The sequence below is a fragment of the Doryrhamphus excisus genome, chromosome 12 (genome assembly GCF_030265055.1).
Source record: "Doryrhamphus excisus isolate RoL2022-K1 chromosome 12, RoL_Dexc_1.0, whole genome shotgun sequence".
NCBI lineage: Eukaryota > Metazoa > Chordata > Actinopteri > Syngnathiformes > Syngnathidae > Doryrhamphus > Doryrhamphus excisus.
In genome coordinates this window covers 6,538,624-6,564,837 of record NC_080477.1, presented here as the reverse complement: position 1 = coordinate 6,564,837, position 26,214 = coordinate 6,538,624, and the positions used below count along the sequence as shown (strand labels likewise).

Genomic DNA, 26,214 nt, shown 5'->3' with positions numbered 1-26,214 from the left:
TTCTACTTTGGGTCATGTGTGTTGGAGAAGTCAGATGGGAGAAGTAATATGGAGGTCATGGCAAGCTTTGGCCTCATAAATAACCACTTGTGTCCTGCATAACACCTTTTTCAAGCCACTAATTAAACTCTCCCTGTTCAGTTTGCCTGTTTATTGATTACTGCATTATGAATGCATGTGGCTTGCCGCTGACACTCTGACACTACACTGTCAATAGTTTTGTCCCCCAGCCTATTTATTTATATTTCAAATCGCTGTTGTTCAATGAATATGTATTTTTATTTGATGTGTTTATTTAAATTAAGCCATGTCGATTGTTTGTTTATATTAGGGCCGACAATTGCAAAGTAACATAAACAACAGTTAATCATCACTGTGTGTTTTAACTGTTATGTAATGGAATTTAGGCTTCAGAAGGTGCACTTCTTAACAGTGCAGTAATTATTCACTCTGCTTCTAAACACTTTGGAGTGGCAAGCAGTGGACCAGTCAGGTATTCAAACATTATTGCAGGGCTCGACAATAACGATGTAGCGATGGCCCGGGGCAAGTTAAAACAAAATTCGGACAAGTAAATCCAATCAGTGATATTCCCGTCGGGCAAGTGCACTTTGGCATTCCATACTGCCAAGAGTTTTTTTAAAATCGGTTCTTGTTGGGTGTTGGTAAAACACGGACTGCGTAATTCCGCTGGTAATTTGCAAACCAACCCTTGCAAATCTTGAAATGGACCAATCAGAATCGTTTATTTAGACCGCGGTCCGCAGTCCGCGTTTTACCCACACCCATTCTTGTTCGCGATCAACCAATCAGCGATCGTTTGACTAGGAAAACATCTATCATGGCGTCCCTGCCAACATGGTCTAATTCTTCAACAACTTGTGAAGGAAAACAGCAAAAAGTGATGAAACAGTGCCTCCTAAACAAGTATTTTATTAGCGGCAGCAAATCAAATGATGGCACAGGTGAGTGAATCACATTGCTGTGACAATTTGAAGTGGTCACAATGAAACACCACCCATTAGATCCAATACCAAGTGCTGATTTTGCACAAGCTACAAAATCTAGCGCTTCCATTTCTCTGTGTATTTTTCTCACCTTTGCTTCACAAATTATTGTTTGGCCATTAAGCATTTTTTCCTGCATTAAAAACGCTTTACTAGTACACTTTACTAGTATTCAATAATGTTTCATTGTGGTGCACAACTTATAAATATCACTGCTTACTACGACTACGATGTGTAAGGTAGTATGGCATGCCATGTTAACATATGTTTCAGACATTCCTCCAAATACAATGCATCAGTACTATTATCAGCAAGTTCGGGCAAGTAGTTCTCACCTTAAGGATTCCCCATGGTCAAGTAATTTTTGTTTTTAATGTAGAGCCCTGTATTGGATAAAATGTGTTTTTGTTGGCCGGTTTTTAGAAACGTAATGTTGACTAGTGGGAACGGTACTTTTCTAGGTACTGACCAAATGCCGACCGTACTACCAGGCACTGAATCACGTAAAATGAAAAGGTACCATGTTTCACGACCAAAGCTAGTCTCTATGAAGTGTAATAGTGCCGCTGGCTGCAACATTCGACTCACAAGCGAAGAAGAGGAAGCCAGAAGGAGGGGACAATATTACAATATTTACATGAACAAGGCGAAAAATTAAAGTCACATTAATTTTTACTAAGTACAAGGCAATTTTTTTCATGTATGTTTCATGATGTATGGGAAGTAAATCTATATTTTTGGGGTTTTTTTTCAGATTATTTCAGATTATTATTGATTAGTTTGAGATTTGGAAGCCCTACAAAAATGTCTGGATGCCTTAAATTTTAAATTAAACTCCATGCAATACATGTTCTTCTCATTCATAAATAAATTACAAGCACTTAAAAATAGGGAGTTTTTAATCATCCAGTATATGGATACAGTAAAACCTACCTGTTTAATATATGTCAGAATGTTCTGGAAAAAAAAACATGACTCCTCAACACATACCTGTTTTATTTACTTTAACTTCATCCCATTTTGCTTATTTATTTGCTTATTTTATTTCCCCTCCATGGACCCCCACACATTTTTTCCATAGGCAAAAGGAAAGGAATTGGAGTACATTGACCTGGGTTTTATTTTGTGCGTTATTACGAAATTACGGTTATTACGATTTTCATGAAGAAGTTTGCAAAATAAGCGTGATGTTACAATACAACCAGTTGGATACATTAGCCACATCATGTTCCTCCCTTGTGAGCTCTGAAATTTTGACCTCACTCAACCCAATAGCCAATTAACTTTGTGTATTAGAAGAGGAAAAACGTACCAGTAACATTGAATCTTAATGGTGACAGACACAGTGAATAGCCAATGGGATTGTAAAAACATGGATGAACTTTCGGTGAACTAAAATTTTCAGTATATTCTAACCATGATTCTTCTGAGTCAGTAGCTCTTGGACAGATTCTGACAGCTGGGGGGTAAAAAAATTCTGTATGTAAGCGTTCAAAATTGCCCAAAGCCAAACCTGTACTCCAAATGGTTGAAGGACAGCTTTACATTTACTTGGATATGACTTTTTATGCCTTTAAAATAATGTGCACCACAAACCACCAGGAAGCTAGCCTCTGCAAGCTAGCCCTATTCAGCAGTGACATGGCTCCATTCCTCCCATCTCTCCATCCTCTCCATCCTGCCCTGCCCAGTGATGTATAATTCATCTGGGAGCTTGACTCTCTCCACCCCCCCTGCACCAGGACAGCATTAACATTCTGTTTGGTCCCCAGCTATGCTGCACCCACTTGTGCGGAGCTGAGGAATCATTTCTAAGTCAGCTTAGCCGTTTGGCATCAGTCTTAAATGAAGGTGTATATGTTCATTTTTTCTGTGTAGTAATCTGGTTGCCAGTCTTGATGTCTTGGTGGTTATCCCTCACTGTCTTCATTAGAGATGTTCCAATCAGAATTTAATGCTGTTGATTCCGATCATCCATGAGTAAAATTGTCCGATACAGATACTGATCTGGTGGTAGCAGGAATGTAAAAAAAATAATATGCGGATAGCTACAGCTGCGGGAAATACACTTTTAATAGCGTAGAAAGCCGCATGGTCTTCAGTATGTCACTGTAAATGATGATGCCTATGTTTGCGTGAGAGATGAGGAAAAGTGGATGGTTTTGATGAGCTAGCTAGGTATCATGAAGATAGTGCGCTTGACCATTTCCGAGCCTGGTGACATCATAATTCCGATTACAAGAGTGAAGTTACTCTCAGTACTCTGAAGTTACTCAAACTGGGTCATACTGATGATTTTTCTCATTTACGGTATGAATTTATCTATTATCATTTTCAAGCTACAACCTTTTTAAATAGTAATATCACAACTGAATGTTTTCTTGAAAAAACCCTATAGGGTTAAAGTGGACCTATTATGGTCATATTTCGGTCCATTGTATTGAGTTGTGGAGAGCAGATACACAGCACACAGCACCAGCACACACAAAGCTTTATAGTTCTTCCAGAATCTGCACCTATTCAGTTTTATTTCTTTAGATTTTGTGGTTCCCGTAAAAACCTCATTATCTGAAACTTTAGTATCGTTTAACACAAGAATACAACATCCTAACTACATTTTACAGGTCAGAAAAGTATAATAGGTCCCCTTTGTTGTTGTCTACAGCCATTTTACATACTTTAGGAGGAACTCCCACAAGAGCAATTGGACGTAAATCACATAAGAAGAACAAAAGGAAGCAGAAGAGAGCAGACCAGTGAAGTTACATTGAAAGATGGGCTTGCATAGATTAAATGTGGCCTCATTTGGGCTTATATCACGTAGATGAGACAACTCCGGACTTTGCGGGATGTAAAAAAAAAAAAAAAAGCAACCTTGTTCGTCACCACGCTTGCAGAGAAATGCTGTTTTTTTTGGTCAACATTGTTTTCATGTCGCTCAGCCTGATCTTGGTCATTTTTTCTGTCTTTTCCCGGTGATGACATCGCTACTGCCATACTACACTAAATATTCATTTTTGTTATGGAAGATATTGTGATTTCTGAGCTGAGTCTGTTTTTCAGAGACCAAAATTAAGAACCTTGATGAGTTATGTTTAAATGTTTTTTTTCACCCTTTATGGTTCTACCATATCTTACTTATTGTGTGGAAATATGGGGTAATAACTATAAAACAATCTTCACTCGCTAAATAACTTCTATGCTAGGACTACGTTAAAAAGCCATAGCATTTCAGTATGTGGAATCAAACTATGGAATGGATTGAGTAAGGACCTCAAACAATGCACAATTGGTGCATTATTTAAAAAAATAAATAAATAAAATAAACCTTAAACTGTATTATGGAAAGCAGGAAGTGAACAAATGTAACAGTTACTGATTGTAAAAGTACCAGATGGAGGGGTAGGATTTAATAAGCTTTGCTTCTTCCTACTCCTTTTGGACATGTGGAACTGTGAACTGATTATGTGATGCACTCAATTGTAATCTGATGCATGTTCAAATGAAATAAAACCATTACCATTACCATTTTTTCACCCAGGTTATATCCTGGTTAAATGACCCTGCAAAATATCCACCCATTTTCTATACCTCTTGTCCTCAGGATCACAGCTAAACTGGAGCCTATCCCAGCAGAACACTGCAAAATATAAACTATGGATTTACTTTGTTATGGTTTTGTTTCGCCCTATCACCATATCGAGATATTATCACAAATCGTCATATTTCGACATATCACAAAGGTACCCTGAGATTCCCACACATTTTTTTTTTCACCAGAGGAGCATGGCGAACTAGAGAAGACATCAAAACATATTACACTCTACATTTAGTGTCTGATATGGTGGCCTCATTTCTCAGCGAGATAAACTACTATGCACATGTGATCCTCAGCCACCATGCCCTGGATTCAAAACTGGAATAAAGCTCTGATGCATATCATCTCCATTTGCCAGCTGTTCTACATTGTCTGACATAATCTATATCAACAGGAGAGATTCCAGGGTACTTTGAGACTGAGATCTTCACGATATTAACATTGATAAGCATCAATCTAATCTAGATTTAAAACAAATGCACTTCATCCCTCTTCACTTTGTTGCACCCAGTGAACATACCAATTCATTTTATTGCATCAAATGACTACAACATGAGACGTAGTAAAGGTTTTTTTTTGTTGTTTTTTGGTCTTGTGTCACTGTACTGACTTCCTGTTCATAGCTGGTTGCTCTTCGGGTAACATGGATCCAACTAGACTTACTACTTATTATTATTATTAAGTTATTTTGGATCTGTACGGGGTTTCATATTTAAATCTGTGTTCATCCCTTGATGTTATTATTTATTCAGATCAACAAGTAAACTTGTTCTTGTTACATTATGCCTTTTTATTACAGCCGTGAGTTGCAAATAATGGCCCCCGGGCCAAAGTCATGACTCCCGCTAGTCAAAGGCTTTGCTTCACACTTTGGGAGTTTTTTTTTTTTGTTTGCATACTTTGACACCTCGCCTTTCATAACCTTAGTCATGCACTCTCCCTGGGCTTGTGGCGATGCCCTGCATGTCTGGATCTCTGCTCCTGCAGGCAAGTACTTTTCCTGACCGCTTGTGTTTGATTACTGAGTAAACGCATGATGCAAGAAACACTTCCTCTCTTTCACTTTTATGCATACCACTTGGCGATTCGTAGCAAAGTTGCCATGCGTACCTCTACTTAACAGGTATAAAGAAATATAATTACACATAATTCCTCAACAGTTGTGTACATAACCTGAGTAGTATGTCAGTAAATCAAAATAGCTATGTAGCATTGGTTTTACATACAGTTCCTGTATTACGTCCAGTTAGCATTTTCTCTGAAACATTACAGATCTAAAAAAAAATGATTATGATTATGGATACTTCGGCATTATCATTCGAAGACAGAGGATCGAACACACAAAGTTCAGAATGCGAAGCAGAGCCATTCATCATTTGTACTTTTTTTGTACAGAACTATCCAGTGAACGGTTACCTTTTTGTTATAGATATAAACCCTCTTACCTTATCTGTAATCAAAATAATAATAATAATGACAGTTGCATTTCTGAGTGAAGGGGGTGTCATATTCAGTTGCTGTTCAGTTTATTTTTGGGGACCTATTATTATGTTCATTTTTTGGCCCTTTGTATTGAGTTGTGGACTCCTATAGAGTAGCTACACATGATAACCCTCACAGAAAGTTTTCCAGATCTTCCAGTCTGCACCTACTCCAGCTTAGAGCATTTCTTTGGCGTTCCAAAACGATTTGTTTTAATTTATTCCACCCACACCTCGTCTCTGGGCACGCCCACTCCACTGTGATTGGTCAATTGGTCACTCCCAAGCGCTCCTGAGGACATACGGACTACTGCCTAACCTGACTTTCTAATTTTGTCGGCATATGAGTTGATAATAAATGAATGAACCCTGTGAGAAGTGGTTAGGAGCTACTGGTAGCTCATGTGCTACTGGCTGGAGATCACTGACTACTGTGTATGAATTCAAAGAGTGGCAATGTAGGTCCGCGTTTGAGTGCAGACAATGTTGACACAACACCGGGAGTGTAAAATTGGTCATTTTGCGGGACTACCTGTGTGCTCCAGACATTGGTGAGCTTGTAATTTGCATGCAGATATGTAAGACACTCCTTGTTTGCACACACTATAATGCTACACAGACAACTGCTGACTAAAAATAGACACAAAACAGATAAATTGTTACTTACAGGTTGCACTTCTGACTCTTCGACATGACAAAGTCACGTTGAAAAGTCATCAGGCTTCAGCAACAGTTTTGCGGATAGTCCAACCTGGCCCATGTTCACAAAACAGTCCTATATTTTGCTCATGCTGGTCAGGAATCTGCAACCCCAACCACATCTGCCTGATGTTTCCCCTCTTTCAACAAGTTAAAATCTGAACAAATATTTCCTGGTAGCCATTAGCGCTACCTCTGTGCTAACACAGTGAAATCAGAGCAGTGAAACAGTGTAGCAGAGAGGGGGGAGGATATGCCTTGAGCTTCTACCCAGGGACAGCCATATAAGAAACTCCGGCTCACTGTTGGGGAAAAAAACTCTTTGGAACAGAGCGTTCAGAGCCGTTCTAAACTTGTTTCAGGGCTCACTTCCAAATGCACCAAAAAATAACCCAACAACAACATTGGCTTAGTTTAATAAGCCAACATTTATAAGTCATAAAAGTGGGAAAGGCATAATAGGTCATCTTTTAAATGTTTTGTGTTTACGTTTATTCATTTTATTACATTCTGCAACAATGCTAATGTCATTGTTGCAGTTGTGCTGTCAAACAATGCACAACGATGAGCCAATTGAAGAAACAATACAAGCAGTTGATGTTTGCTAAATACAAGGATGAAGAGTCTTGAACCAGTCATGATGTGCTATATATATCACTATATTGACACTTACTATATTATACCATATTATGTCATTGGATGCTCATATCACCTCGTACTTTGGTACGAGGTGCATTATTTAAAAAAAAACAACAAAAACCTTAAACTGTATTATGGAAAGCAGGAAGTGAACAAATGTAACAGTTACTGATTGTAAAAGTACCAGATGGAGGGGTGGGATTTAATAAGCTTTGCTTCTTCCTACTCCTTTTGGACATGTGGAACTGTGAACTGATTATGTGATGCACTCAATTGTAATCTGATGCATGTTCAAATGAAATAAAACCATTACCATTACCATTACCATTACCATTCAACAAGTTGGACTTTGTTTTGGACTTGGTCATGGATTTGCATATCAGTGCAGCATGATTGGTCAAAGGCATTTCAGTATTTGAACGGTAGGACTAGCAGCAGTTTTGAAAGTTTTGTTCTAACCCGAGTCACCTCCAAATCTATACTGATTGAGTGGGCTGGAGATGTTGGGGTTTCTGGTCATTTACTGTAGCTTATTAGGACTTCACAAATGGCATTTGACTGCACATTATGAAAAACAAAACAACATAAATGTGTTATGTTGCGCATTATTCTCATTTTTGTTGAATGTCTGCAGTACGTAGTTACTTGTTATTGTACTGTATTGTATGTATCTATATTGTACTATTGTATGTTGGCTCTGTGTGATACATGTCATCTCAGTGGGTATATTGGCAGCATGGGTAGATGTGTACACCAGCCACGCAGTCAGTATAGGCAAATGGTGATCTCATGTATGTAGAGATTGGTACTAGATGATGCACCTTTGTCTTTGTGGTCATGTTGAAGTTTCATGAGAAGAGTATTTGTATTTGTGACAATCTGTGAGCTTCCAAAACAATTTGTTAGCGATTAAAAGGTTCAAAAATGACCGAATTCTCATTGCTGAAAGGCGGTTATGCCCAGGCAGTGTTCTCAAAGATTTCCTCACCTCGTCCACGGCTATTTCACTAGCTTCTCTGATAGGTCTACATCTGTCTCATCCCTGAGTTGCTAGGCAACAGGCTTTCTGTGTGTGTGCGTGCTCACACGTTGCTGTGGCAATGTCAGGCTTTTGCATGTGAGAGTGGAGAGAGATGTTGAGAATAGAGAAAAAGGCAGATGAGAGAAAAGTACTCAGAGAGGAGAGGGTGAAGAAATGAGGGGATGAGTCAGAGCACTGACGGAGCAGAGGGATTGGAGAGGAGAAAGTGAAAATGCACTGGATTGGTTCTTGCCTTTTCTGCAGTATTGCTGCATATACTGTACATATATATATATATATATATATATATATATATATATATATATATATATATATATATATATATATATATATATACAGGCCTGCCACTATCTCGGTGAGGTCACTGGCAAAGACGCTGTGATTTACCAGACTGGAAGACAGGCAACATGCACTGAGCAGTTATTGGATGGAAACCGGGAGGTGCAAGGCAGGGAGGGCGTATGTGCTCCGAATAGGAAATGAGACCAAGTGATTGGATTCCTCCCCACAGCTCACTCTTCTTTCTCCATCATTCTCTTGACTTATGGAGCTGCGCGGACAGGGCCCAATAGGGCACTTAAATTCCCAGTACATGTATTATTTCCGTGTTTTCCTTATGCACCAGATTCCCACTTGAGTGTGCATACACAAATGAAAAGTAAGCTTCCGATTTAATACTGTGTTAACCCCGTAAGACTTGCTTAAGATAAGTACTGAACAATGGTGTATACCCGAGCTCTTCAATGGCATTAGGGTAAGCTGTTTTAGTACAACAGTAAAAGTTTTTATTTGTTCGTGTATCCAAATGGTTGATCCAAAGTGTTGATATTCCGTCTCAACGTTCCTCTTTCGGAGTTGATTGCACCATATTTGTTGAAATGTGAGCCGTCTTCTTCTACGTCATTGTAGTACTGTATGAAGGAGCACTTCTCCAGTTGTTTGGCTGACCAAATGAAAAGCTTTGTAGGGTCGGATGTCACGTATTGAGGACCGAGGGTGTGTACAGTGTATAAACAATATAAAAATCCATATAAATATCAGGCTTGTCTGAAATCAGACGTGCAAGCTGTAAGAATAATCACAGATACTGCAACCTTGCTCATTCCGTAGTTCTTTCTAGTTTTGTCCGCAGTGCTTGTATAGGTTTTGATTGTATTGCGGTGCAGGTGTTCACGTATTAGCCTTGGTTTTATTTCTCTGCACAGATCTACAGTGAAATGAATAGGCCCAGGTCAGGGACTGAACAGTCCTAGCTGTGCTCTAGTTGCCAGGATACAGCAGCTGAGCCTGGCTGCCTTTATTTGCACACCAAACAGGCCAGCTCTCTGCTGCCGCTGCTGCTGCCGCCCTTCTGAACTTCATTCTTACCACACTGCCAGTATTGTGGGACTTAAACCTGCATACATATTTGTGTGGTCTTATGGAATCAGCTGTTTTCTCAGTGTTTACATCAGTACCAGCGGGCGACATAATGTAGAATTGTGAGTGAGCGGAGTCATTAGTTAAACATTACCACATGATGGTGTCTTCTGGGACAGAAATATCCTTAAATGTTAATAATTTCCTTGGACTAAAAGCAAGACAGTTGCTATAAATAGTATGCCATACTCGGAACAAGAAGCTATTCAAAACTTTATAGGTGTTCAGTTACTAAAAGTTGTCTTATCAGCATGACACAACTTGACATGACACTCATCATATTGGACTTTGTAGCAAATACCTGGGTTTGGTTTTGTGCCATACTGGATGGGTATTGGGATATAAAATAGTTTCCAGGTGTGTTCTGCAACCACTTCAGTATGTACAGTTTATTTTTATAACATGTCAAAGTTGAACTGCTGAAGTACCTTTCACATCAAGTGTATGGTTTCTGAAATATTCCATCATAAGAGGCATGTTCTTTTTAAATGTACACTGTATACTTGGTCAACACACAACACCTGTGTGGGGAAACCTTGCAGGGCTCGACAATAACGATGTACTGATGGCCCGGGGCAAGTTAAAACAAAATTGGGGCAAGTAAATCCAATCAGTGATATTCCCGTCGGGCAAGTGCACTTTGGCATGCCATACTGCCAAGAGTTTTTTTAAAAGCGGTTCTTGTTGGGTGTTGGTAAAACACGGACTGCGTAATTCCAGTGGTAATTTGCAAACCAATCCTTGCAAATCTTGAAATGGACCAATCAGAATCGTTTATTTAGACCGTGGTCCGCGTTTTACCCACACCCGTTCTTGTTCGCGATCAATCAATCAGCGATGGTTTGACTAGGAAAACATCTATCATGGCGTCCCTGCCAACATGGTCTAATTCTTCAACAACTTGTGAAGGAAAACAGCAAAAAGTGATGAACCAGTGCCTCCTAAACAAGTATTTTATTAGCGGCAGCAAATCAAATGATGGCACAGGTGAGTGAATCACATTGCTGTGACAATTTGAAGTGGTCACAATGAAACACCACCGATTAGATCCAATACCAAGAGCTGATTTTGCACAAGCTACAAAATCTAGCGCTTCCATTTCTCTGTGTATTTTTCTCACCTTTGCTTTACAAATTATTGTTTGACCATTGAGCATTTTTTTGTGGATTAAAACACTTTACTAGTACACAAATGTGTCTATTCAATAATGTTTCATTGTGGTGCAACAACTTATAAAAGTGCCTAGAAGTCTCTTGACAATCCAGATTTCCATGCAACGTCATGATCTATGTAGGAAAACAACCACAAGAAATGATAATCATTTCATCTTTATTTGAGATTCTCATGTGATGCCATAAAAATTAGATGATATCATTATGGGAGTCTTTTCATTTTCCATGGGGCAAGTTCGGGCAAGTAGTTGTCACCTTAAGGATTCCCCATGGGCAAGTCATTTTTGTTTTTAATGTAGAGCCCTGCCTTGTTGTGTATTGTATTTATTGAGTATTTCAAGTTGTAAACAAACAAAGGCAAATAATTAAAAATGAATCGGTGTAACACTATCAAAACATTAGCATAGCTAAAATGTGTTTATCACATTTTAACACTGGAAAAAAAAGATGTTTACTGCCTAAGAGTGAGTTGGGAGTGGATGCGGTGTGTTGTGCAAGACGCGATGGGTTTCTACACTGCACCTAACCATTAGCAAGCAGGGCGCATACCCATCGAGATCAACAAGCCCGTCCCTGTATGCAGCTGCTGGGCTGCTCAGCTGTCAGTGTGGAAAATCGGAGGTGTGTCACTGCTGTGTACAGTGAGAATCATGAGATAGGAGTGGCATGGGCTTGGAGCAAACAACTGCCTCATCTATGGTTCTGAAGCCACTTCTAGGCCATGGGATTTTAGGCCATCATTTTTAGTCGGGTTTCTTGACTTTGAAATAGCTCCATTCTCATTTGTGTGAATTACGGACGCTGAATTAAGACTGGATTTTTAGATGTTTTTGTGTCTGAAGACATCTGGTCAACTAAGGGGCTGTCCACACGGAAACATTTTCAAGTGTTTTATAGTTTCAGCCTCTCATCCACACAGGAACGGCATTCTAGTGACCTGAAACATTCATTCATTCATTCATTCATTCACATATAGACAAACAACCATTCACACTCACATTCATACCTAATACATCATACCTTAATTGGAGTCACCAATTAACCGAGCATGTTTTTGGAATGTTGGAGGAAACCGGAGTACCTGGAGAAAACCCATGCATGCACAGGGAGAACATGCAAACTCCACACAGAGATGGCCGAGGGTGGAATTCAACCCTGGTCTCCTAGCTGTGAGGTCTAACCACTCGACCGCCGTGCCGCCCTTCATTCATTTTCTACCGCTTTTTCCTCGCGAGGGTCATGGGGGTGCTGGATCCTATCCCAGCTGTCTTCGGGCGAGAGGCGGGGTACACCCCAGACTGGTCGCCAGCCAATCACAGGGCACATATAGACAAACAACCATTCACACTCACATTCATACCTATGGACAATTTGGAGTCGCCAATTAACCTAGCATGTTTTTGGAATGTGGGAGGAAACCGGAGTACCCGGAGAAAACCCACGCATGCATGGGGAGAACATGCAAACTGCCGAGGGTGGAATTGAACCCTGGTTTCCTAGCTGAGAGGTATGCGCGCTAACCACTCACATGTACATTTCCCTGAATATTCCGTTTATATTGGTCAATTCTGTTAACGCGGAAATCATAGGGCTCTTGAGTCTCTTTGGTTTTTGCCATTTCTGGCTCCCTGTAAATTTGCCCTTGTTGGACTAATAAAGGCATATCTCTCAATGTTTATTCTATGATTGTTTTCTACGTGGAGACACAGCCTTGTTCAAGATCCGCCCAGTGTTTTAACTAAGAAACACAAAACAGTTAAGTGCATGTATGTGGGCCATTGTTCATTATACTTTTAGACTTAGAGGCCAGTTAAACACGGACAGAGGGCTGAATTTGTCCCGTGGCGCATAGTTCTGAAGGAACTCTTTTGGCCCAGTCCATGCAGGACCATTCTTGTTTTTTTTTTTTTTTTTGGTTGGGTAGAAAAAAAAAAGGTGTGTCGACACTGCGTCTGATTCGAGCATAGTTGCATCAATGTTTGGGAATGCATCACTGAGTGAAAACAATGTTATACACAAGGCACACCTATGTGTGGCGCTGTGAACATGCATGCACATGGAACCATGTGACACTCCAAACCGTAGAAGAAGAACGAACGAATGCACCCAAGTCCACAGTCCTCGACTCACGAGAAGTGGAATTACTTCTGCAAGTCATTGTCGAGAATAAGACAACAAAATAGGAATGTTGATTCAAGTGAGTCATGTCCTTTGAAATATTCCAATATTATGTTGACTTGTCATTAGAGCTCACTTCTGGTCACATGACTGAGGAAGCAGTGGCGTGTCAGTGACATTATCGTTCCAATAGTGCCTTGTCTACACAGCCATGCTAAGCTAATATGCTAATATGGTCCACTGTTTCAGGTCAGGCGGCACAGCGGTCTAGTGGTTAGCGTGCAGACCTCACAGCTAAGAGACCAGGGTTCAATTCCACCCTCTGCCATCTCTGTGTGGCGTTTGCATGTTCTCCGTGGGTTTTCTCCGGGTACTCCGGTTTCCTCCCACATTCCAAAAACATGCTAGGTTAATTGGTAACTCCAAATTTTCCATAGGTATGAATGTGAGTGTGAATGGTTGTTTGTCTATATGTGCCCTGTGATTGGCTGGCCGACCAGTCCAGGGTGTACCCCGCCTCGCCCGAAGACAGCTGAGATAGGCTCCAGCACCCCCCGCGACCCTCGTGAGGAAAAAGCGGTAGAAAATGAATGTACATGTGAATGAAATGCTGTTATCGTGAGTAGGAATGTTTTGTGGGGAATATTTCCTCCTTCGTTGTGTATTTCCTCACAACCACTAGCCCGTCCCTCCCTGAAGCAGCCCACCTTAAACAACGACATCACGCCAGCTTGCGTGAGTGCAAGTTTCCCGTCCATGGGGCCCAGAATTCCTATTGCAAAAACATATATGACTTGCTCTTGGGAGAGAACATATGTGGAAACTTACAGAGGATGAGATGCTTTCCTCTGTAAAGGAGACTTTGGATGTGACATTGTCTGATGGAGCTCCAGCGGGACTTCCAATATCACTCAGCGGGGGTCCAAGTTAGAGAGCAGTCGGGCATTTTTAGCCTCTCACCTGAAGTCCGCTAGTTATAGGTTATCACATTGGGCTGATACTGGCACGCGGGGGCATGATACTAAGCCTGATACCAGACAAACCATGTGATGATCTTATTATCACATACTACAGTATTAATTGTCCCTGTACCCTAGAAAGCGCCCATGAATGATACGGGAAAAGGCCGAAATGATACTGTGTCAAAGCCCAGGGCAGTGATACTGATAAAATATAGAGTTTAACCATGTCCAGTATCAGCCCCCGTAGCTGTCCAATCAGAGCGCGCTGCTCTGGTATCGTGCCCGTGAAACAACCAATCAGAGAACAGCACACGAGTGCTTAGTGCCTAGTGCTTCTCCAGTCACCAAAAAACCCAAACTTGATTAATGGAACTTTAATTGTCAGACATTGATAAGATAATACTGTTGATAAAATATTATTGTTGAAATATTTTTGCAATTATTGTGTTTACACTGTTTAGATACATGTAATAAACTGAACATTTTCTGGAAACAAAATGGTCTTTTTATTAAATAGTACGTGATAATAAGCTCATGATTAAATAGTATGTGATAATAAGACCATTTTGTTTCCAGAAAATTTTCAGTGTATTACATGTATTATATCTAAACAGTTTAAACTGTGTGTTCACGCTCGTGCGCTGTTCTCTGATTGGTTGTTTCACGGGCACGATACCAGAGCAGCGCGCTCTGAGTGGACAGCTACGGGGGCTGATACTGGACATGGTTAAACTCTATATTTTATCAGTATCACTGCCCTGGGCTTTGACACAGTATCATTTTTGCCCTTTTCCCGTATCATTCATGGGCGGTTTCTAGGGTACAGGGACAATTAATACTGTAGTATGTGATAAAATAGGATCCGGCATACCCCCATGACCCCAGTGAGGATAAGCGGCATAGAAGACGGATGGATTGACATTATGTTGCACTTTCATATTATAATATATGGTTTAAAAATAACTGTTTTGACTTGACTTATTTCTCTTTTCAATAAAGAACACGTTTAAGACCTGCAATTAGAATGTCAAACCGGAATATTGTTGCACATGGATGAAATATAATCATAGGAAAAAAATGCAAAATAGGGAGCATAGAGCTTGTTTAGAGCAGCAATGTCGACGCTTGGGTTTAAGATCTGATATCCCATAGTTTATTTAGCAGGAAACTGGACTGGTATTAAGACATGGTGATATAGGTGCATGCTGCAATATGCTGAAGTGCTGGCCTCTGTTTGACCGCAGAGGGAGTGGCTCCAGGAAGATGAGATAATGCTACTTCAGGAGCAGAGTGTGTGTGTTCATGAATGGATGAGTGAAACTATGGAGAGAAAGACTGGCAGAGAGCTGGCAGGTCCTGGCCTTCATTTGGTTGTGATTGCTTTTCTGGCTCAACTCGCACCACTCTTTTTTTTTTTTTTTTTAACTGCAGTTATGGTTTCACGGGCCGAGGCTAATCATGCTAATGTCATGCATAAAACATAAAAAATATATATTCCCCGGCAGTATAACTGCCTTTTATTTATGTGTTTATTAAACTGACTTGCGCATTTCACCCAATAATTTCCTTAATGCATTCACAACAATTATCCACGGTGCTTCTGTTGTCATTAGGCAATCACAATGACATCTTGCAAAATATAATCAATGACATGCTTTTGATGAAATCACAAGCACTACTTTCTAGCAGTAGTTCCAAATTTTTTTTTAGTTCTCAGTTCACTTCCGATACCATACTGATATTGTAGCTTTGCAGGGCTCGACAATAACGATGTACCGATGGCCCGGGGAAAGTTAAAAAACAAAATTGGGGCAAGTAAATCCAATCGGTGATATTCCCGTCGGGCAAGTGCACTTTGGCATGCTATACTGTTAAGAGGTTTTTTTTTTTTTAAAGCGGTTCTTTTTGGGTGTTGGTAAAACACGGACTGCGTAATTCCGCTGGTAATTTGCAAACCAATCCTTGCAAATCTTGAAATGGACCAATCAGAATTGTTTATTTAGACCGCGGTCCGTAGTCCACAGTCTGCGTTTTACCCACACCCATTCTTGTTCGCGATCAACCAATCAGCGATCGTTTGACTAGGAAAACATCTATCATGGCGTCCCTGCCAACATGGTCTAATTCTTCAACAAATTAAAAAGTGATGAACCAGTGCCTCCTAAACAAGTATTTTATTAGCGACAGCAAATCAAATGATGGCACAGGTGAGTGAATCACATTGCTGTGACAATTTGAAGTGGTCACAATGAAACACCACCCATTAGATCCAATACCAAGTGCTGATTTTGCACAAGCTACAAAATCTAGCGCTTCCATTTCTCTGTGTATTTTTCTCACCTTTTGCTTCACAAATTATTGTTTGACCATTGAGTATTTTTTTCTGGATTAAAAACACTTTACTAGTACACAAATGTGTCTATTCAATAATGTTTCATTGTGGTGCACAACTTATAAAAGTGCGTAGAAGTCTCTTGACAATCCAGATTTCCATACAACGTCATGATCTATGTAGGAAAACAACCACAAGAAATGATAATCATTTCATCTTTATTTGAGATTCTCATGTGATGCCACAAAAATTAGATGATATCATTATGGCAGTCTTTTCATTTTACATGGGGCAAGTTCGGTGCAAGTAGTTCTCACCTTAAGGATTCCCCATGGGCAAGTCATTTTTGTTTTTAATGTGGAGCCCTGCTTTGTGGTTTTGCGAGGATCTTCATGTGGTTTTCTTTGGTCCTGCTTGAGTTGCGCAATGGAGTTGACGATTGAGATAATCTGATTTGTTCGGCTGGTATCGAACCGATATCCAGGAATCAATATAGGATCAGACACCCGTAAACTATATTATTTTATGTAACTTTGGTACACGCATGAAGGACTTATTTTGTCATCGACATAAAAGATGATTGTAACGGACCTGTAAATGTAATTGTTAAGCCAAGAGTTGAGACTCTTCCATTAGTCTAGCACGTTGTCTTGCTGGTAACATTACAGATTAACCAATTACTACACATAGAGGAAGGAAAGTAGCAGTAACAGGCTAAGACTTTAGCCAGTATAGCCAATGTTCGCATTACCAGTTGGTAGCTGGTGTGTAAGATACGTTTCGCTACAGTGCAGCCCAGCCTCTGGCTAGCAAGAGTCCTGGCTAGTGATAGCGCCGAGGAGAAGCTGCAGAGACACTCAGTACAATCTCCGTTTTCTTCCAATTGACCTTCCCGGTAAAATACGTAAACAGACAAAGACAAGTGGATAAAACATAGCAGTGTGTTGCCCGGCATTGCTCAATCAAGACCCACAACTACACTAAAAGCTGGAAATGTCAATAAGGAACTTTCAAAAATGAAAATATTGTCGCAAGAGGTGTCCAAAGTACGGCCAGGGGGTCATTTTTAGCCCACAGTTTTTTTTTATTTGGCCCTTGGCATAGTCTAAAAATAAAATAACTTAATTCTTAATGAGATACAGTAATCCCTCATTTGTCATGGTTAATTGGTTCCAGACTCAACCGTGAGCAGTTAATTTCTGCCAAGTAGGACTCATTCTATATAGATGGAATATTTTCATATTTAGCCCCATAGAAAACATGTTTACGATGCTCTAAATATGGTTTTGAACGTCATTAGAGCCCTCTAGACATGAAATAAGACCCTGATAGTCACATTTGCACTCTTTATTATGCAATATAGTTGTTATAAGCAGAAAAATAAGACATTTAAGACACATTGTTGTTGTTACATTTTTTTAAATACTTTAAAATAAAACTTTTTGAAAATGAACCCAGCCATGACCTTACACCCAATGATGATACCATGATACCAAATACCATGATTGACATACGATTACACCGATACAAGTTGACAATCGCTATGATGACAATCTTGGAAAGTGATGTAAATCTATCACTATCTTACATTTATTGTTGAAAGTTAGGGAATATGAATTTCCACCAGATATTCAGTTTCAGGTTGTCTGACAGCCAAAGCTCTCCTGGGAAAAATACTGTAGCTTAGCGGTGGTCAAGAGGGAAGTCGCTGTTTGATTTCTTTAGGTTTCCTTTGCCATACACCAGCAAAAGAGGTGCTGTTCAACCTCTGTTGTTGTTAGCCTCACTCGGTTGGCTAGCTTTCTGTTTTGACTTGACTGTGGGGATATAAATAGCTGTCTTTGAATAGGAGAACTGCAGAAGGAAGAGGAGAGTGGGGGGTAGGCGAGATGGAAGTGGCGCCAGGGAAGATAGGAGTGCCAATGTCTCTGAGCAGAGAAAAAAAAAACAAGCCATACATCCATGGTCTCATCTGTTCACTCACTCAAGTCACAAGGATGATTATACTTGAATGCAGTCAGGAGAGAGAGAGTGCATTATGGAGGAGGGGAATGTGGATGGACTGCATGATTAATTCATGACCCTGAGAAGCAAAAGACCTATCCTCATGAAGGAAGGTAATGGATAGTAAAGCATATATTATTGTTGTACAAAGACACAAGGAACACAATGAGAACATGGAGCACATTAAACTGCTCAGTGCAAAACGTCATAACAGCAGACGGTTCTTATTGTTACTGTAAGTCTCAATGCCCAAGTTTGAGCAATGCTATACATTTTATATATAATTTTTATATTCTCTCCAATTATCACAGGTGCCATGCTTTGTTCTGTGATCTGAACTTTATACCTTATATGGTATTTTCGCTTGATCACTAGTGTTTGCTGATAGTGTTCGTCATACATAACTATTTTTGAGAAAAGCATGTTTGACCAAGTCCCCTAAAACACTGCTGTACTTTAACAACACGCAGATGCTAAGGGGCTATCCACCGGGAAACAGTTTCAGGTCAAACGGCAAATAATTTTATCCTTTCAGCCTTTCATCCACATGGAAAAGACGTTCTGGGTGACCAGAAAAATTTTTTTTCTGAAAGAAAAAAATCTGAAAACACAGGCTTGTCAGTTCTATATACTAGATAGCCCAACCACTGTTTTACAGAAACAATGAAGTCAAAGACCGGTCACCATGTCGTCACATGGCCAGAAGTGAGCTTTGATGACAGGCCAACACAAAATCAGACTATTTTGACAGACATAACTCACCCCAGTCGACATTCTCCTTATATTTTGTTGTCTTATTCCCCTAAATCAGACTGCACTTCCGGAATAACAAACAAAAAACAGACTGTGTACATATATTTATACTGTTATTCTGTATATTTTGTATTTTTCATTCTTTTTTAATAGATGTGTCTGCACCTACTATACCAAAACAAATTCCTAGTATGTGTTTGATCATACCTGGCAATTAACCCTTTTCTGATTCTGATTAAATGACTTGCAGAACTAATTATACTTTGTCATAAGTCTACATGAGCCTTGGAAATCAGAAGATTTCTTCTATAGTTTAGTGTTGCACGTTTTTCACCTGCCAAAAAAAAACCAAAACGTGTGGATAGGGCCAAAGGCCATCAAAATGTGCTATCAGTGGCTATGTTTACATGCAGTCAAGTAATCCTATCATAACCGCAATGTTAGCAATAACCTGCCATGTAAACACCAATAACCCTTTTGAAAAACCCAAATATTACCCCTGGAATATTACTCCTTTTCTAACCTGAATATCAGGTCATGGACACACCTATCGGGATATCACCATCAAAAGAATATTGATTTGTGTTCTGTGCATGTTCCATTCCAAAGGAAGCTTTGACAGGAAGTATACGAAGGCCAGGCGTTCGGAGGCTCCTACTCCAGCCGCAAACCGGCCTTGTGAATTTACACTTTTAGGATGCACACCTCGGATTCAGACACAGCCCATGTATACAGGAATAACCCTTTTTGCTCAGGCATGTAAAGGGGTTATTGTGAACAGAAAACAGAAAAATATACAAACTTTTTCAGTGCTTTGGTTCCGATTTTCTACAATAAAAGCTCTGATAAAACATTCCACTGTTCTCAAATATCTTCATTTTTATTTTTCTGCACAAAATAAGATGAAAAATAAATAAACAAATCAAGAATAAAGAAAATCAATCAGTAATAAATAAATATAATAATAATAAAACATCCAATAATTAAAACTTAAGAAACCACATATAGCTGGTGGGTAGACAAATTATTTTTTCAGATTAAAATGAACAAAGCATTATTAGAGCCCTGTAGACATGACAAAACATGACTATAGTCACATTTATACTCTTTTTATTTACAACATATTGCACAACTGCAGGGTCTTGAGACACATGCTAACTCGCAAACTGGAGAGCTAGCGACCTAAACGGTAGCCTCCAAGTTATTTCCTTTAAACTAAAAAAGCCAAAAACTTACCACTTCCACACGGATAGGGAGGATAACTATTAACAGTTATTTAACCTGTACCATGAACATTAATCAAACATAATATTTTTTTCTGGGTACATGATACCATACAGCATCCATATCAAACTTGCGCGGGCCGCACTAACATTAAACTTTCATATCAAGGCGGGGGCCTCAAACTAGTGTCCACGTGTTTGAGACCCCTGAACTATACAGTCACCATCACAAGCTAACATGGATATAAAAAACATCAATGTTATGGTATTGTTTCAGTGAGATTGAAAATAAATGTGAGAGAAAAATAAAAATATTCTTTAAAATACCTCAAATTAAATAATCACACTTAAGTCTTACTACTTCCTTTTTTATTACTTTAGTACCTTTGCATCTCGGCAACAATGACAACTACAATGTTCTCATTCTTGGTGCAAAAAAAAGAAATCTGGGTCAGCAAAAATGCATTTGGTTTGCAATGTCGAATACGAAGCACAACGATCTACCTACTTCCAATCTCTCAGCCTTTTTAAGCAGTTGCCGTGCGTCATCAGGCGTGTTTATCAAATGTTTGAATAGCTTCAGCAGCGAGTGCTTGATGTTCTGCCAATGGGTGCCTTGTACGGCAGTATGTAAATGTGTTTTCAAAGAAACCTAATGGTCAGGTGATAACCTCCCCCACTCTCCCCCTTTTTTTTCTCCTTCCAGACGGTTGATGACGATGCAATGGCAGCGTGAATGAAGCTTGGCGTGGGGAGAGCTGAACGATGCCCAAAGGTGGGGGTTCTAAAACCCCCCAGCTGGACCACTTCCCACTTAACACCGACATGGTGGAAAAGCAGGGTGGGAAGAAGGTAAGCTTTATAACTACAAACATGCTTTCCTTGTAAAAAAAAAAAAAAAAAAGCCTTGTACAACAACAGTATTGTTTATACACCTCCAAAAATATATATTGTCTCATCTGGTTACTGAATCTGAACCCTTTTTAAACACAATACTTCACTTTTTCAAAGGTACTGTTCATAAAATTAAGGTAGTAGAATACTGAAGGCCCCTTCAACCCAACATTCACTGTCGCGTGTATGCAGTAAAGCAGGGGTCTCAAACTCAATTTACTTGGGGGCCACGGATGTTCGGGTCTTGGTGAGACTGGGCCACATCAGGTTTTCCAAAAAAAAAAGAAAAAAAAACACATTTATTAAAAACAAAAAAAATTTTAAACTTCGCTTTGGTTCCAATTTTCTACAAGAAAAGATCCGTTAAAACATTCCACTGTTCTCAAATATCTTACTTTTAATTTTTCTACACAAAATAAGATGAAAAATAAATAAACAAATCAAGAATAAAGAAAATCAATCAATCAGTAATAAATAAATATAATAATAATAAAACGTCAAATAGTAAAAACTTAAGAAACCACATATAGTTGGTGGGTAGACAAATTATTTTTTTCAGATTAAAATGAACAAAGCATTATTAGAGCCCTGTAGACATGACAAAACACGACTATAGTCACATTTATACTCTTTTTATTTACAACATATTGCGCAACTGCAGGGTCTTGAGACACATGCTAACTCGCAAACTAGAGAGCTAGCGACCTAAACGATAGCCTTCAAGTTATTTCCTTTAAACTTAAAAAGCCAAAAACTTACCACTGCCACACGGATAGTGAGGATAATTATTAACAGTTATTTAACCTTTAACATGAACATTAATCAAACGTAATAATTTTTTCTGGGTACATGATACCATACAGCATCCATATCAAACTTGCGCGGGCCGCACTAACATTAAACTTTCATATCAAGGCGGGGGCCTCAAACTAGTGTCCTGCGGGCCACATTTGGCCCGCGGGCCGCATGTTTGAGACCCCCGCAGTAAAGGAAGCATTCTCCTAATTTGACACATGCTCGGGCATGTTATTTTCATGGCAGTAAAGTATTGGGTGCAGAGTGATGAGGGTGCCAACTGTTCAGATACAAGCAGCAGCAGCAGCAGCAACAGACGAAGCACGGAGAGGTGCAGCTTATGCAGGCATAGATTTACAGCCCTCTGCAAAGGATTGCATCAGACTCTGGCATGGAGGAAGGGAGGGAGGGAATGAAACGCACAAGGGTGGGTGGAAAGCAGAGTGAAACGAAAAAAAAAAAGCAGGCATTGCTGGAAGACCGCAGGGTGTCATATGAAGGCAGATCTGAGAGCAGTAGCCAGTCACAGCCTTAAAAATAGAAAATAAAATACCATTAAAACAGCCGTTTTGCTGTATTTGTTTTGCACTAACTTATCATTTTTTCAGCTTGCATTTTTTTTTTCATGCAACACAGTGTCAATTACCACATTTTTTACATAAATTGTAATTGAAGCTTTTGTGTTACGCTAAGAGCTGGCTCACTCTAGCCAAACACTGTTTGTCTCTACTGTACAATGACATCATCGTCTTATGACTGGGGCAGGGCAGGGGGGAGGAGTTCAAAGAGTCGGCACATAATGGAAAACATGCCCCATGGATAGAGAGAGAGAAGGGGGGGGGGTCGAGAATTGTATGAAGAGGTGATGTACATGTGTACTTTACACTCAATCATCCAGGTCACACAGAACAAAATCCACTTGCCTCATTCATGCTTTGTGGATTACATGTACCTATTTCAGTTTGTACAGTTTCTAGCTTTTACAGGAAAACTGCACTTTTTTTTCCATCATGTACCATTCATTCATGTACCATTCCATTACATATGTCCTTCTCTTTTCTGTGCGTTCTAAAGATAGAAAAACAGCAAAGACACTGCTAATAATGCACATAAAAGGAAACACTTAAAAACAACATCCAAAAAGCACAACAACGCTTAATTTACATATGTGGCATGCATCTTAACCAATCTCCAGTGACATTATTAATAATATTCTTATATATCTTATATACCTTATGTACCTTACCACACCGACTAGCTACTAGCCGGCTAGCAACTAGCTTCACCGCACCTCATCTGCATCACATCAGTGCCACACACTCAATGCCAAACATAACGCTACATACAGTAAACCTCGGATATATCGGAAATTCACTCACAACGGACAGATAAAAAAGAACCGATTTTTCTGTAATGCATTTCCAATAAAAATTCATTGCATATATCGGATTTTTTTATAACGGATTTCGTCTATTTCGGACAAAATCTCCAGTCCCGTTCCAATGCATTTCCATTAAATTTCCCTCGCATATATCGGATGGCCGCATCGTGGCGCTCCGATTCGCCGAATCGTGACAGGCCGCTATACGACGTCATTTGCAGCATTGCCTGCACGTCCAGGTACATTGGAAACATAGTCAAGGAAGTGCCTTTTTATAACGGATAAAATCCGATTTACGCATATACCGGATATAAATCCGATATATGCGTAAAACGGACATTTTCCGGTATACGCATATAACGGATTTCGCTTATATCGGACAAAACCAGTGGGAACAATTGAATCCGATATATCCGAGGTTTACTGTATATGACCTCCCGCTACTGCTGCTGTGTTTCTGTTTTGGAGTTCAGAAAAGTCAATGCTAGGTGTTGTCGTTTGGGTCTGTGTTGCTGTGGGAAGTCAGTGTGCCCCGAAAGGGAATTCCGGAAAACCAAAATACTGAAAGTATTACATGTTGTCATGATAGGCAGCATAGATGTGTCCCATTACATGCGGTAATGAGCTGTCTGTTTTTATCTGTTTGTGTGTTTTTAGAACGCACACACAAGAGAAAGAAGTGTATTCAAGGATTATGGATGATCTGCAAAAACCCATTAAAACTAATTTGTATCCTAAAACACAGTGACATATATATTTTTTTGCAGGCTTTGATATTCATTGTTTCCTGTGCCTGAATCCCAAAAAGTCTTGCTCTACTAAATATCATCAGAATCAAGGCAGATTCATTTTTATTCCCCATCCTAGTTCTATTCTAATCTAGGTCTCTAGAAAATCAGTTGTTTTTTTCCAAATTCATTTTTTTTTTGTTTAATTTTTTAGAATTTTTTTAATTGTCCAATAATTGAGGATGGATGTATGCAGGTTAACTTTTTTCTACTGAGATGTCAACGTCTGCACGCATTGCTACCAAATCTACAATAAATTGAAATTGAGTGTTTGTCATTCAGGAATATGTAGTCACTGATGCAATTCCATTTGCCTTATTACTGTAAAGTACTTTATATGTACGTCGCCCTTATTTTGTTTACACAATCCGGCTCATACTTTGAGGGCGGTGTGTTTTGACGGTTAAGACAAGCTGCATGCAAGAATAAATGTGCCTTTTTTTTCAGTCAGAACCTGCATGACATCAACGGGCATTGCAAAACGCTCCCTTAGATACGGAGAACACAACTGTGTTAACACTCATTCAGCCTGATTCACACACACAGCCACACTAGCATGCTATGCTAAACTAACACCACTAGCTTCCATTCACCCTCAGCAAGAGAGCAGATTTTTGCCTAAAAACTGCGTATTTGGCCGACATTTCGCCTTGTTTTGTTGTGAATGGGGCAGGTTAGTGGCGGTCCACCCAGGAAATATTTCCCCGCTCAAACATTCCTTCTCACAATGGCATCATTTAATTCATATTATTGCACTTTCCTCATTAATAGTAAATTTCGTTTTTTGTTGGCCGATTCTCCAAACCATAAGGCCCTACTAACCACATATTGTCTATGGCTTTTAATGATCTGATATATTTTGTTTGCAGGAAAAAGTGTTGTCAAACAAGACTCCCAAATTGGATCGCAGTGATGGGGTCAAGGAGATGAAAGAAAAGGCCTCTAAAAGGAAATTGCCTTTCACAACTGGAGCAAATGGAGACCAGAAAGATTCTGACTCGGGTAAGAGAATATTATATTACTGTGTATTTTCACTTGTACGGTTGGCCGGTAACATTGGGAAATATTATCCGGAAGCGCGGGTTTCTGATGATAATTCACATTTTTCCACACACAAGAATAACATTATTGGATTTATATTTGTTGTTATTTCAACTGAAATAGTTGTTGTTATTCTTATTTGTGCTGCTGATGTTTTGATGAGCTGAAGTGCATCACATCCTCTGAGGTTGACAGGAAGTTGTTAGACATGCACAGTGGTCGGGGGTGGAGGGGTGGGGGGTTGGGCGTCATGAAGTAAATAAGTCGGTAGCTCTCATTTTAAGCTACCTCTCAGTCTATGGAAGAATGGAGGAGTGTTTTACTATCATGACAGTTTGCACGGAGGAGAAGAATACCAAATCATGATCCAATTAAGGGCAGATTTGTGGAACATACTAGCCTGGCCTGACCAGGCCTCGCTGTGGTAAGACTTTGGCTTTGTGTTTTCTTTAATTAGGAAAAGGACAAATGCTAGTGCTTGTTTGACTTTGGGATTTTGGGGGCTCAGGACTTAGTTTGTTAATAATGGTGCAGCTCTGAGGCTTTGGTAACTGCCTTCATCATCTGCTTTGGCTGAGTAGCTACTTTGGTTTATGTTCTGTAATTACACTTTTGAAAACTTTTCCTCTCCAGTCAAGAATGTAAAATAGAATGTGTGTGTACAAGGGTCAGATAATGCCGTAGGTATGTTCAGTAACAATGTGCTCATGCTTACTACACACGGGATTGCCATTTTTACATTGCTCAAGGGGATTCTGAATAAGTGGAATTTTTGATTGCATTGAGAGTTGCACCCCTTGATAAGTTCTTTGATTGGTACTCTGAAGCCCGGTGTTGTTTGGTCTCTGCTTGTAATGCAAGCCTCC

At 39.7% G+C, this 26,214-nt stretch overlaps 1 protein-coding gene across 3 annotated transcripts in view; it reads left to right on the top strand.

Annotated features, from left to right (window-relative positions):
• ankrd11 (ankyrin repeat domain 11) overlaps positions 1 to 26,214 on the top strand; it is a 108,269-nt gene that overhangs the window by 55,935 nt on the left and 26,120 nt on the right. For 2 of the 3 annotated variants that reach the window (XM_058088757.1, XM_058088755.1), the window contains exons 3-4: positions 21,156 to 21,301; positions 25,177 to 25,309. In XM_058088757.1, coding sequence (XP_057944740.1) covers positions 21,215 to 21,301; positions 25,177 to 25,309 — 220 coding nt within the window. In that variant the 5' untranslated portion in view covers positions 21,156 to 21,214. Of the gene's footprint in view, positions 1 to 21,155; positions 21,302 to 25,176; positions 25,310 to 25,620; positions 25,773 to 26,214 lie in introns of those variants that run through there. The other variant, XM_058088758.1, reaches the window with a different exon arrangement.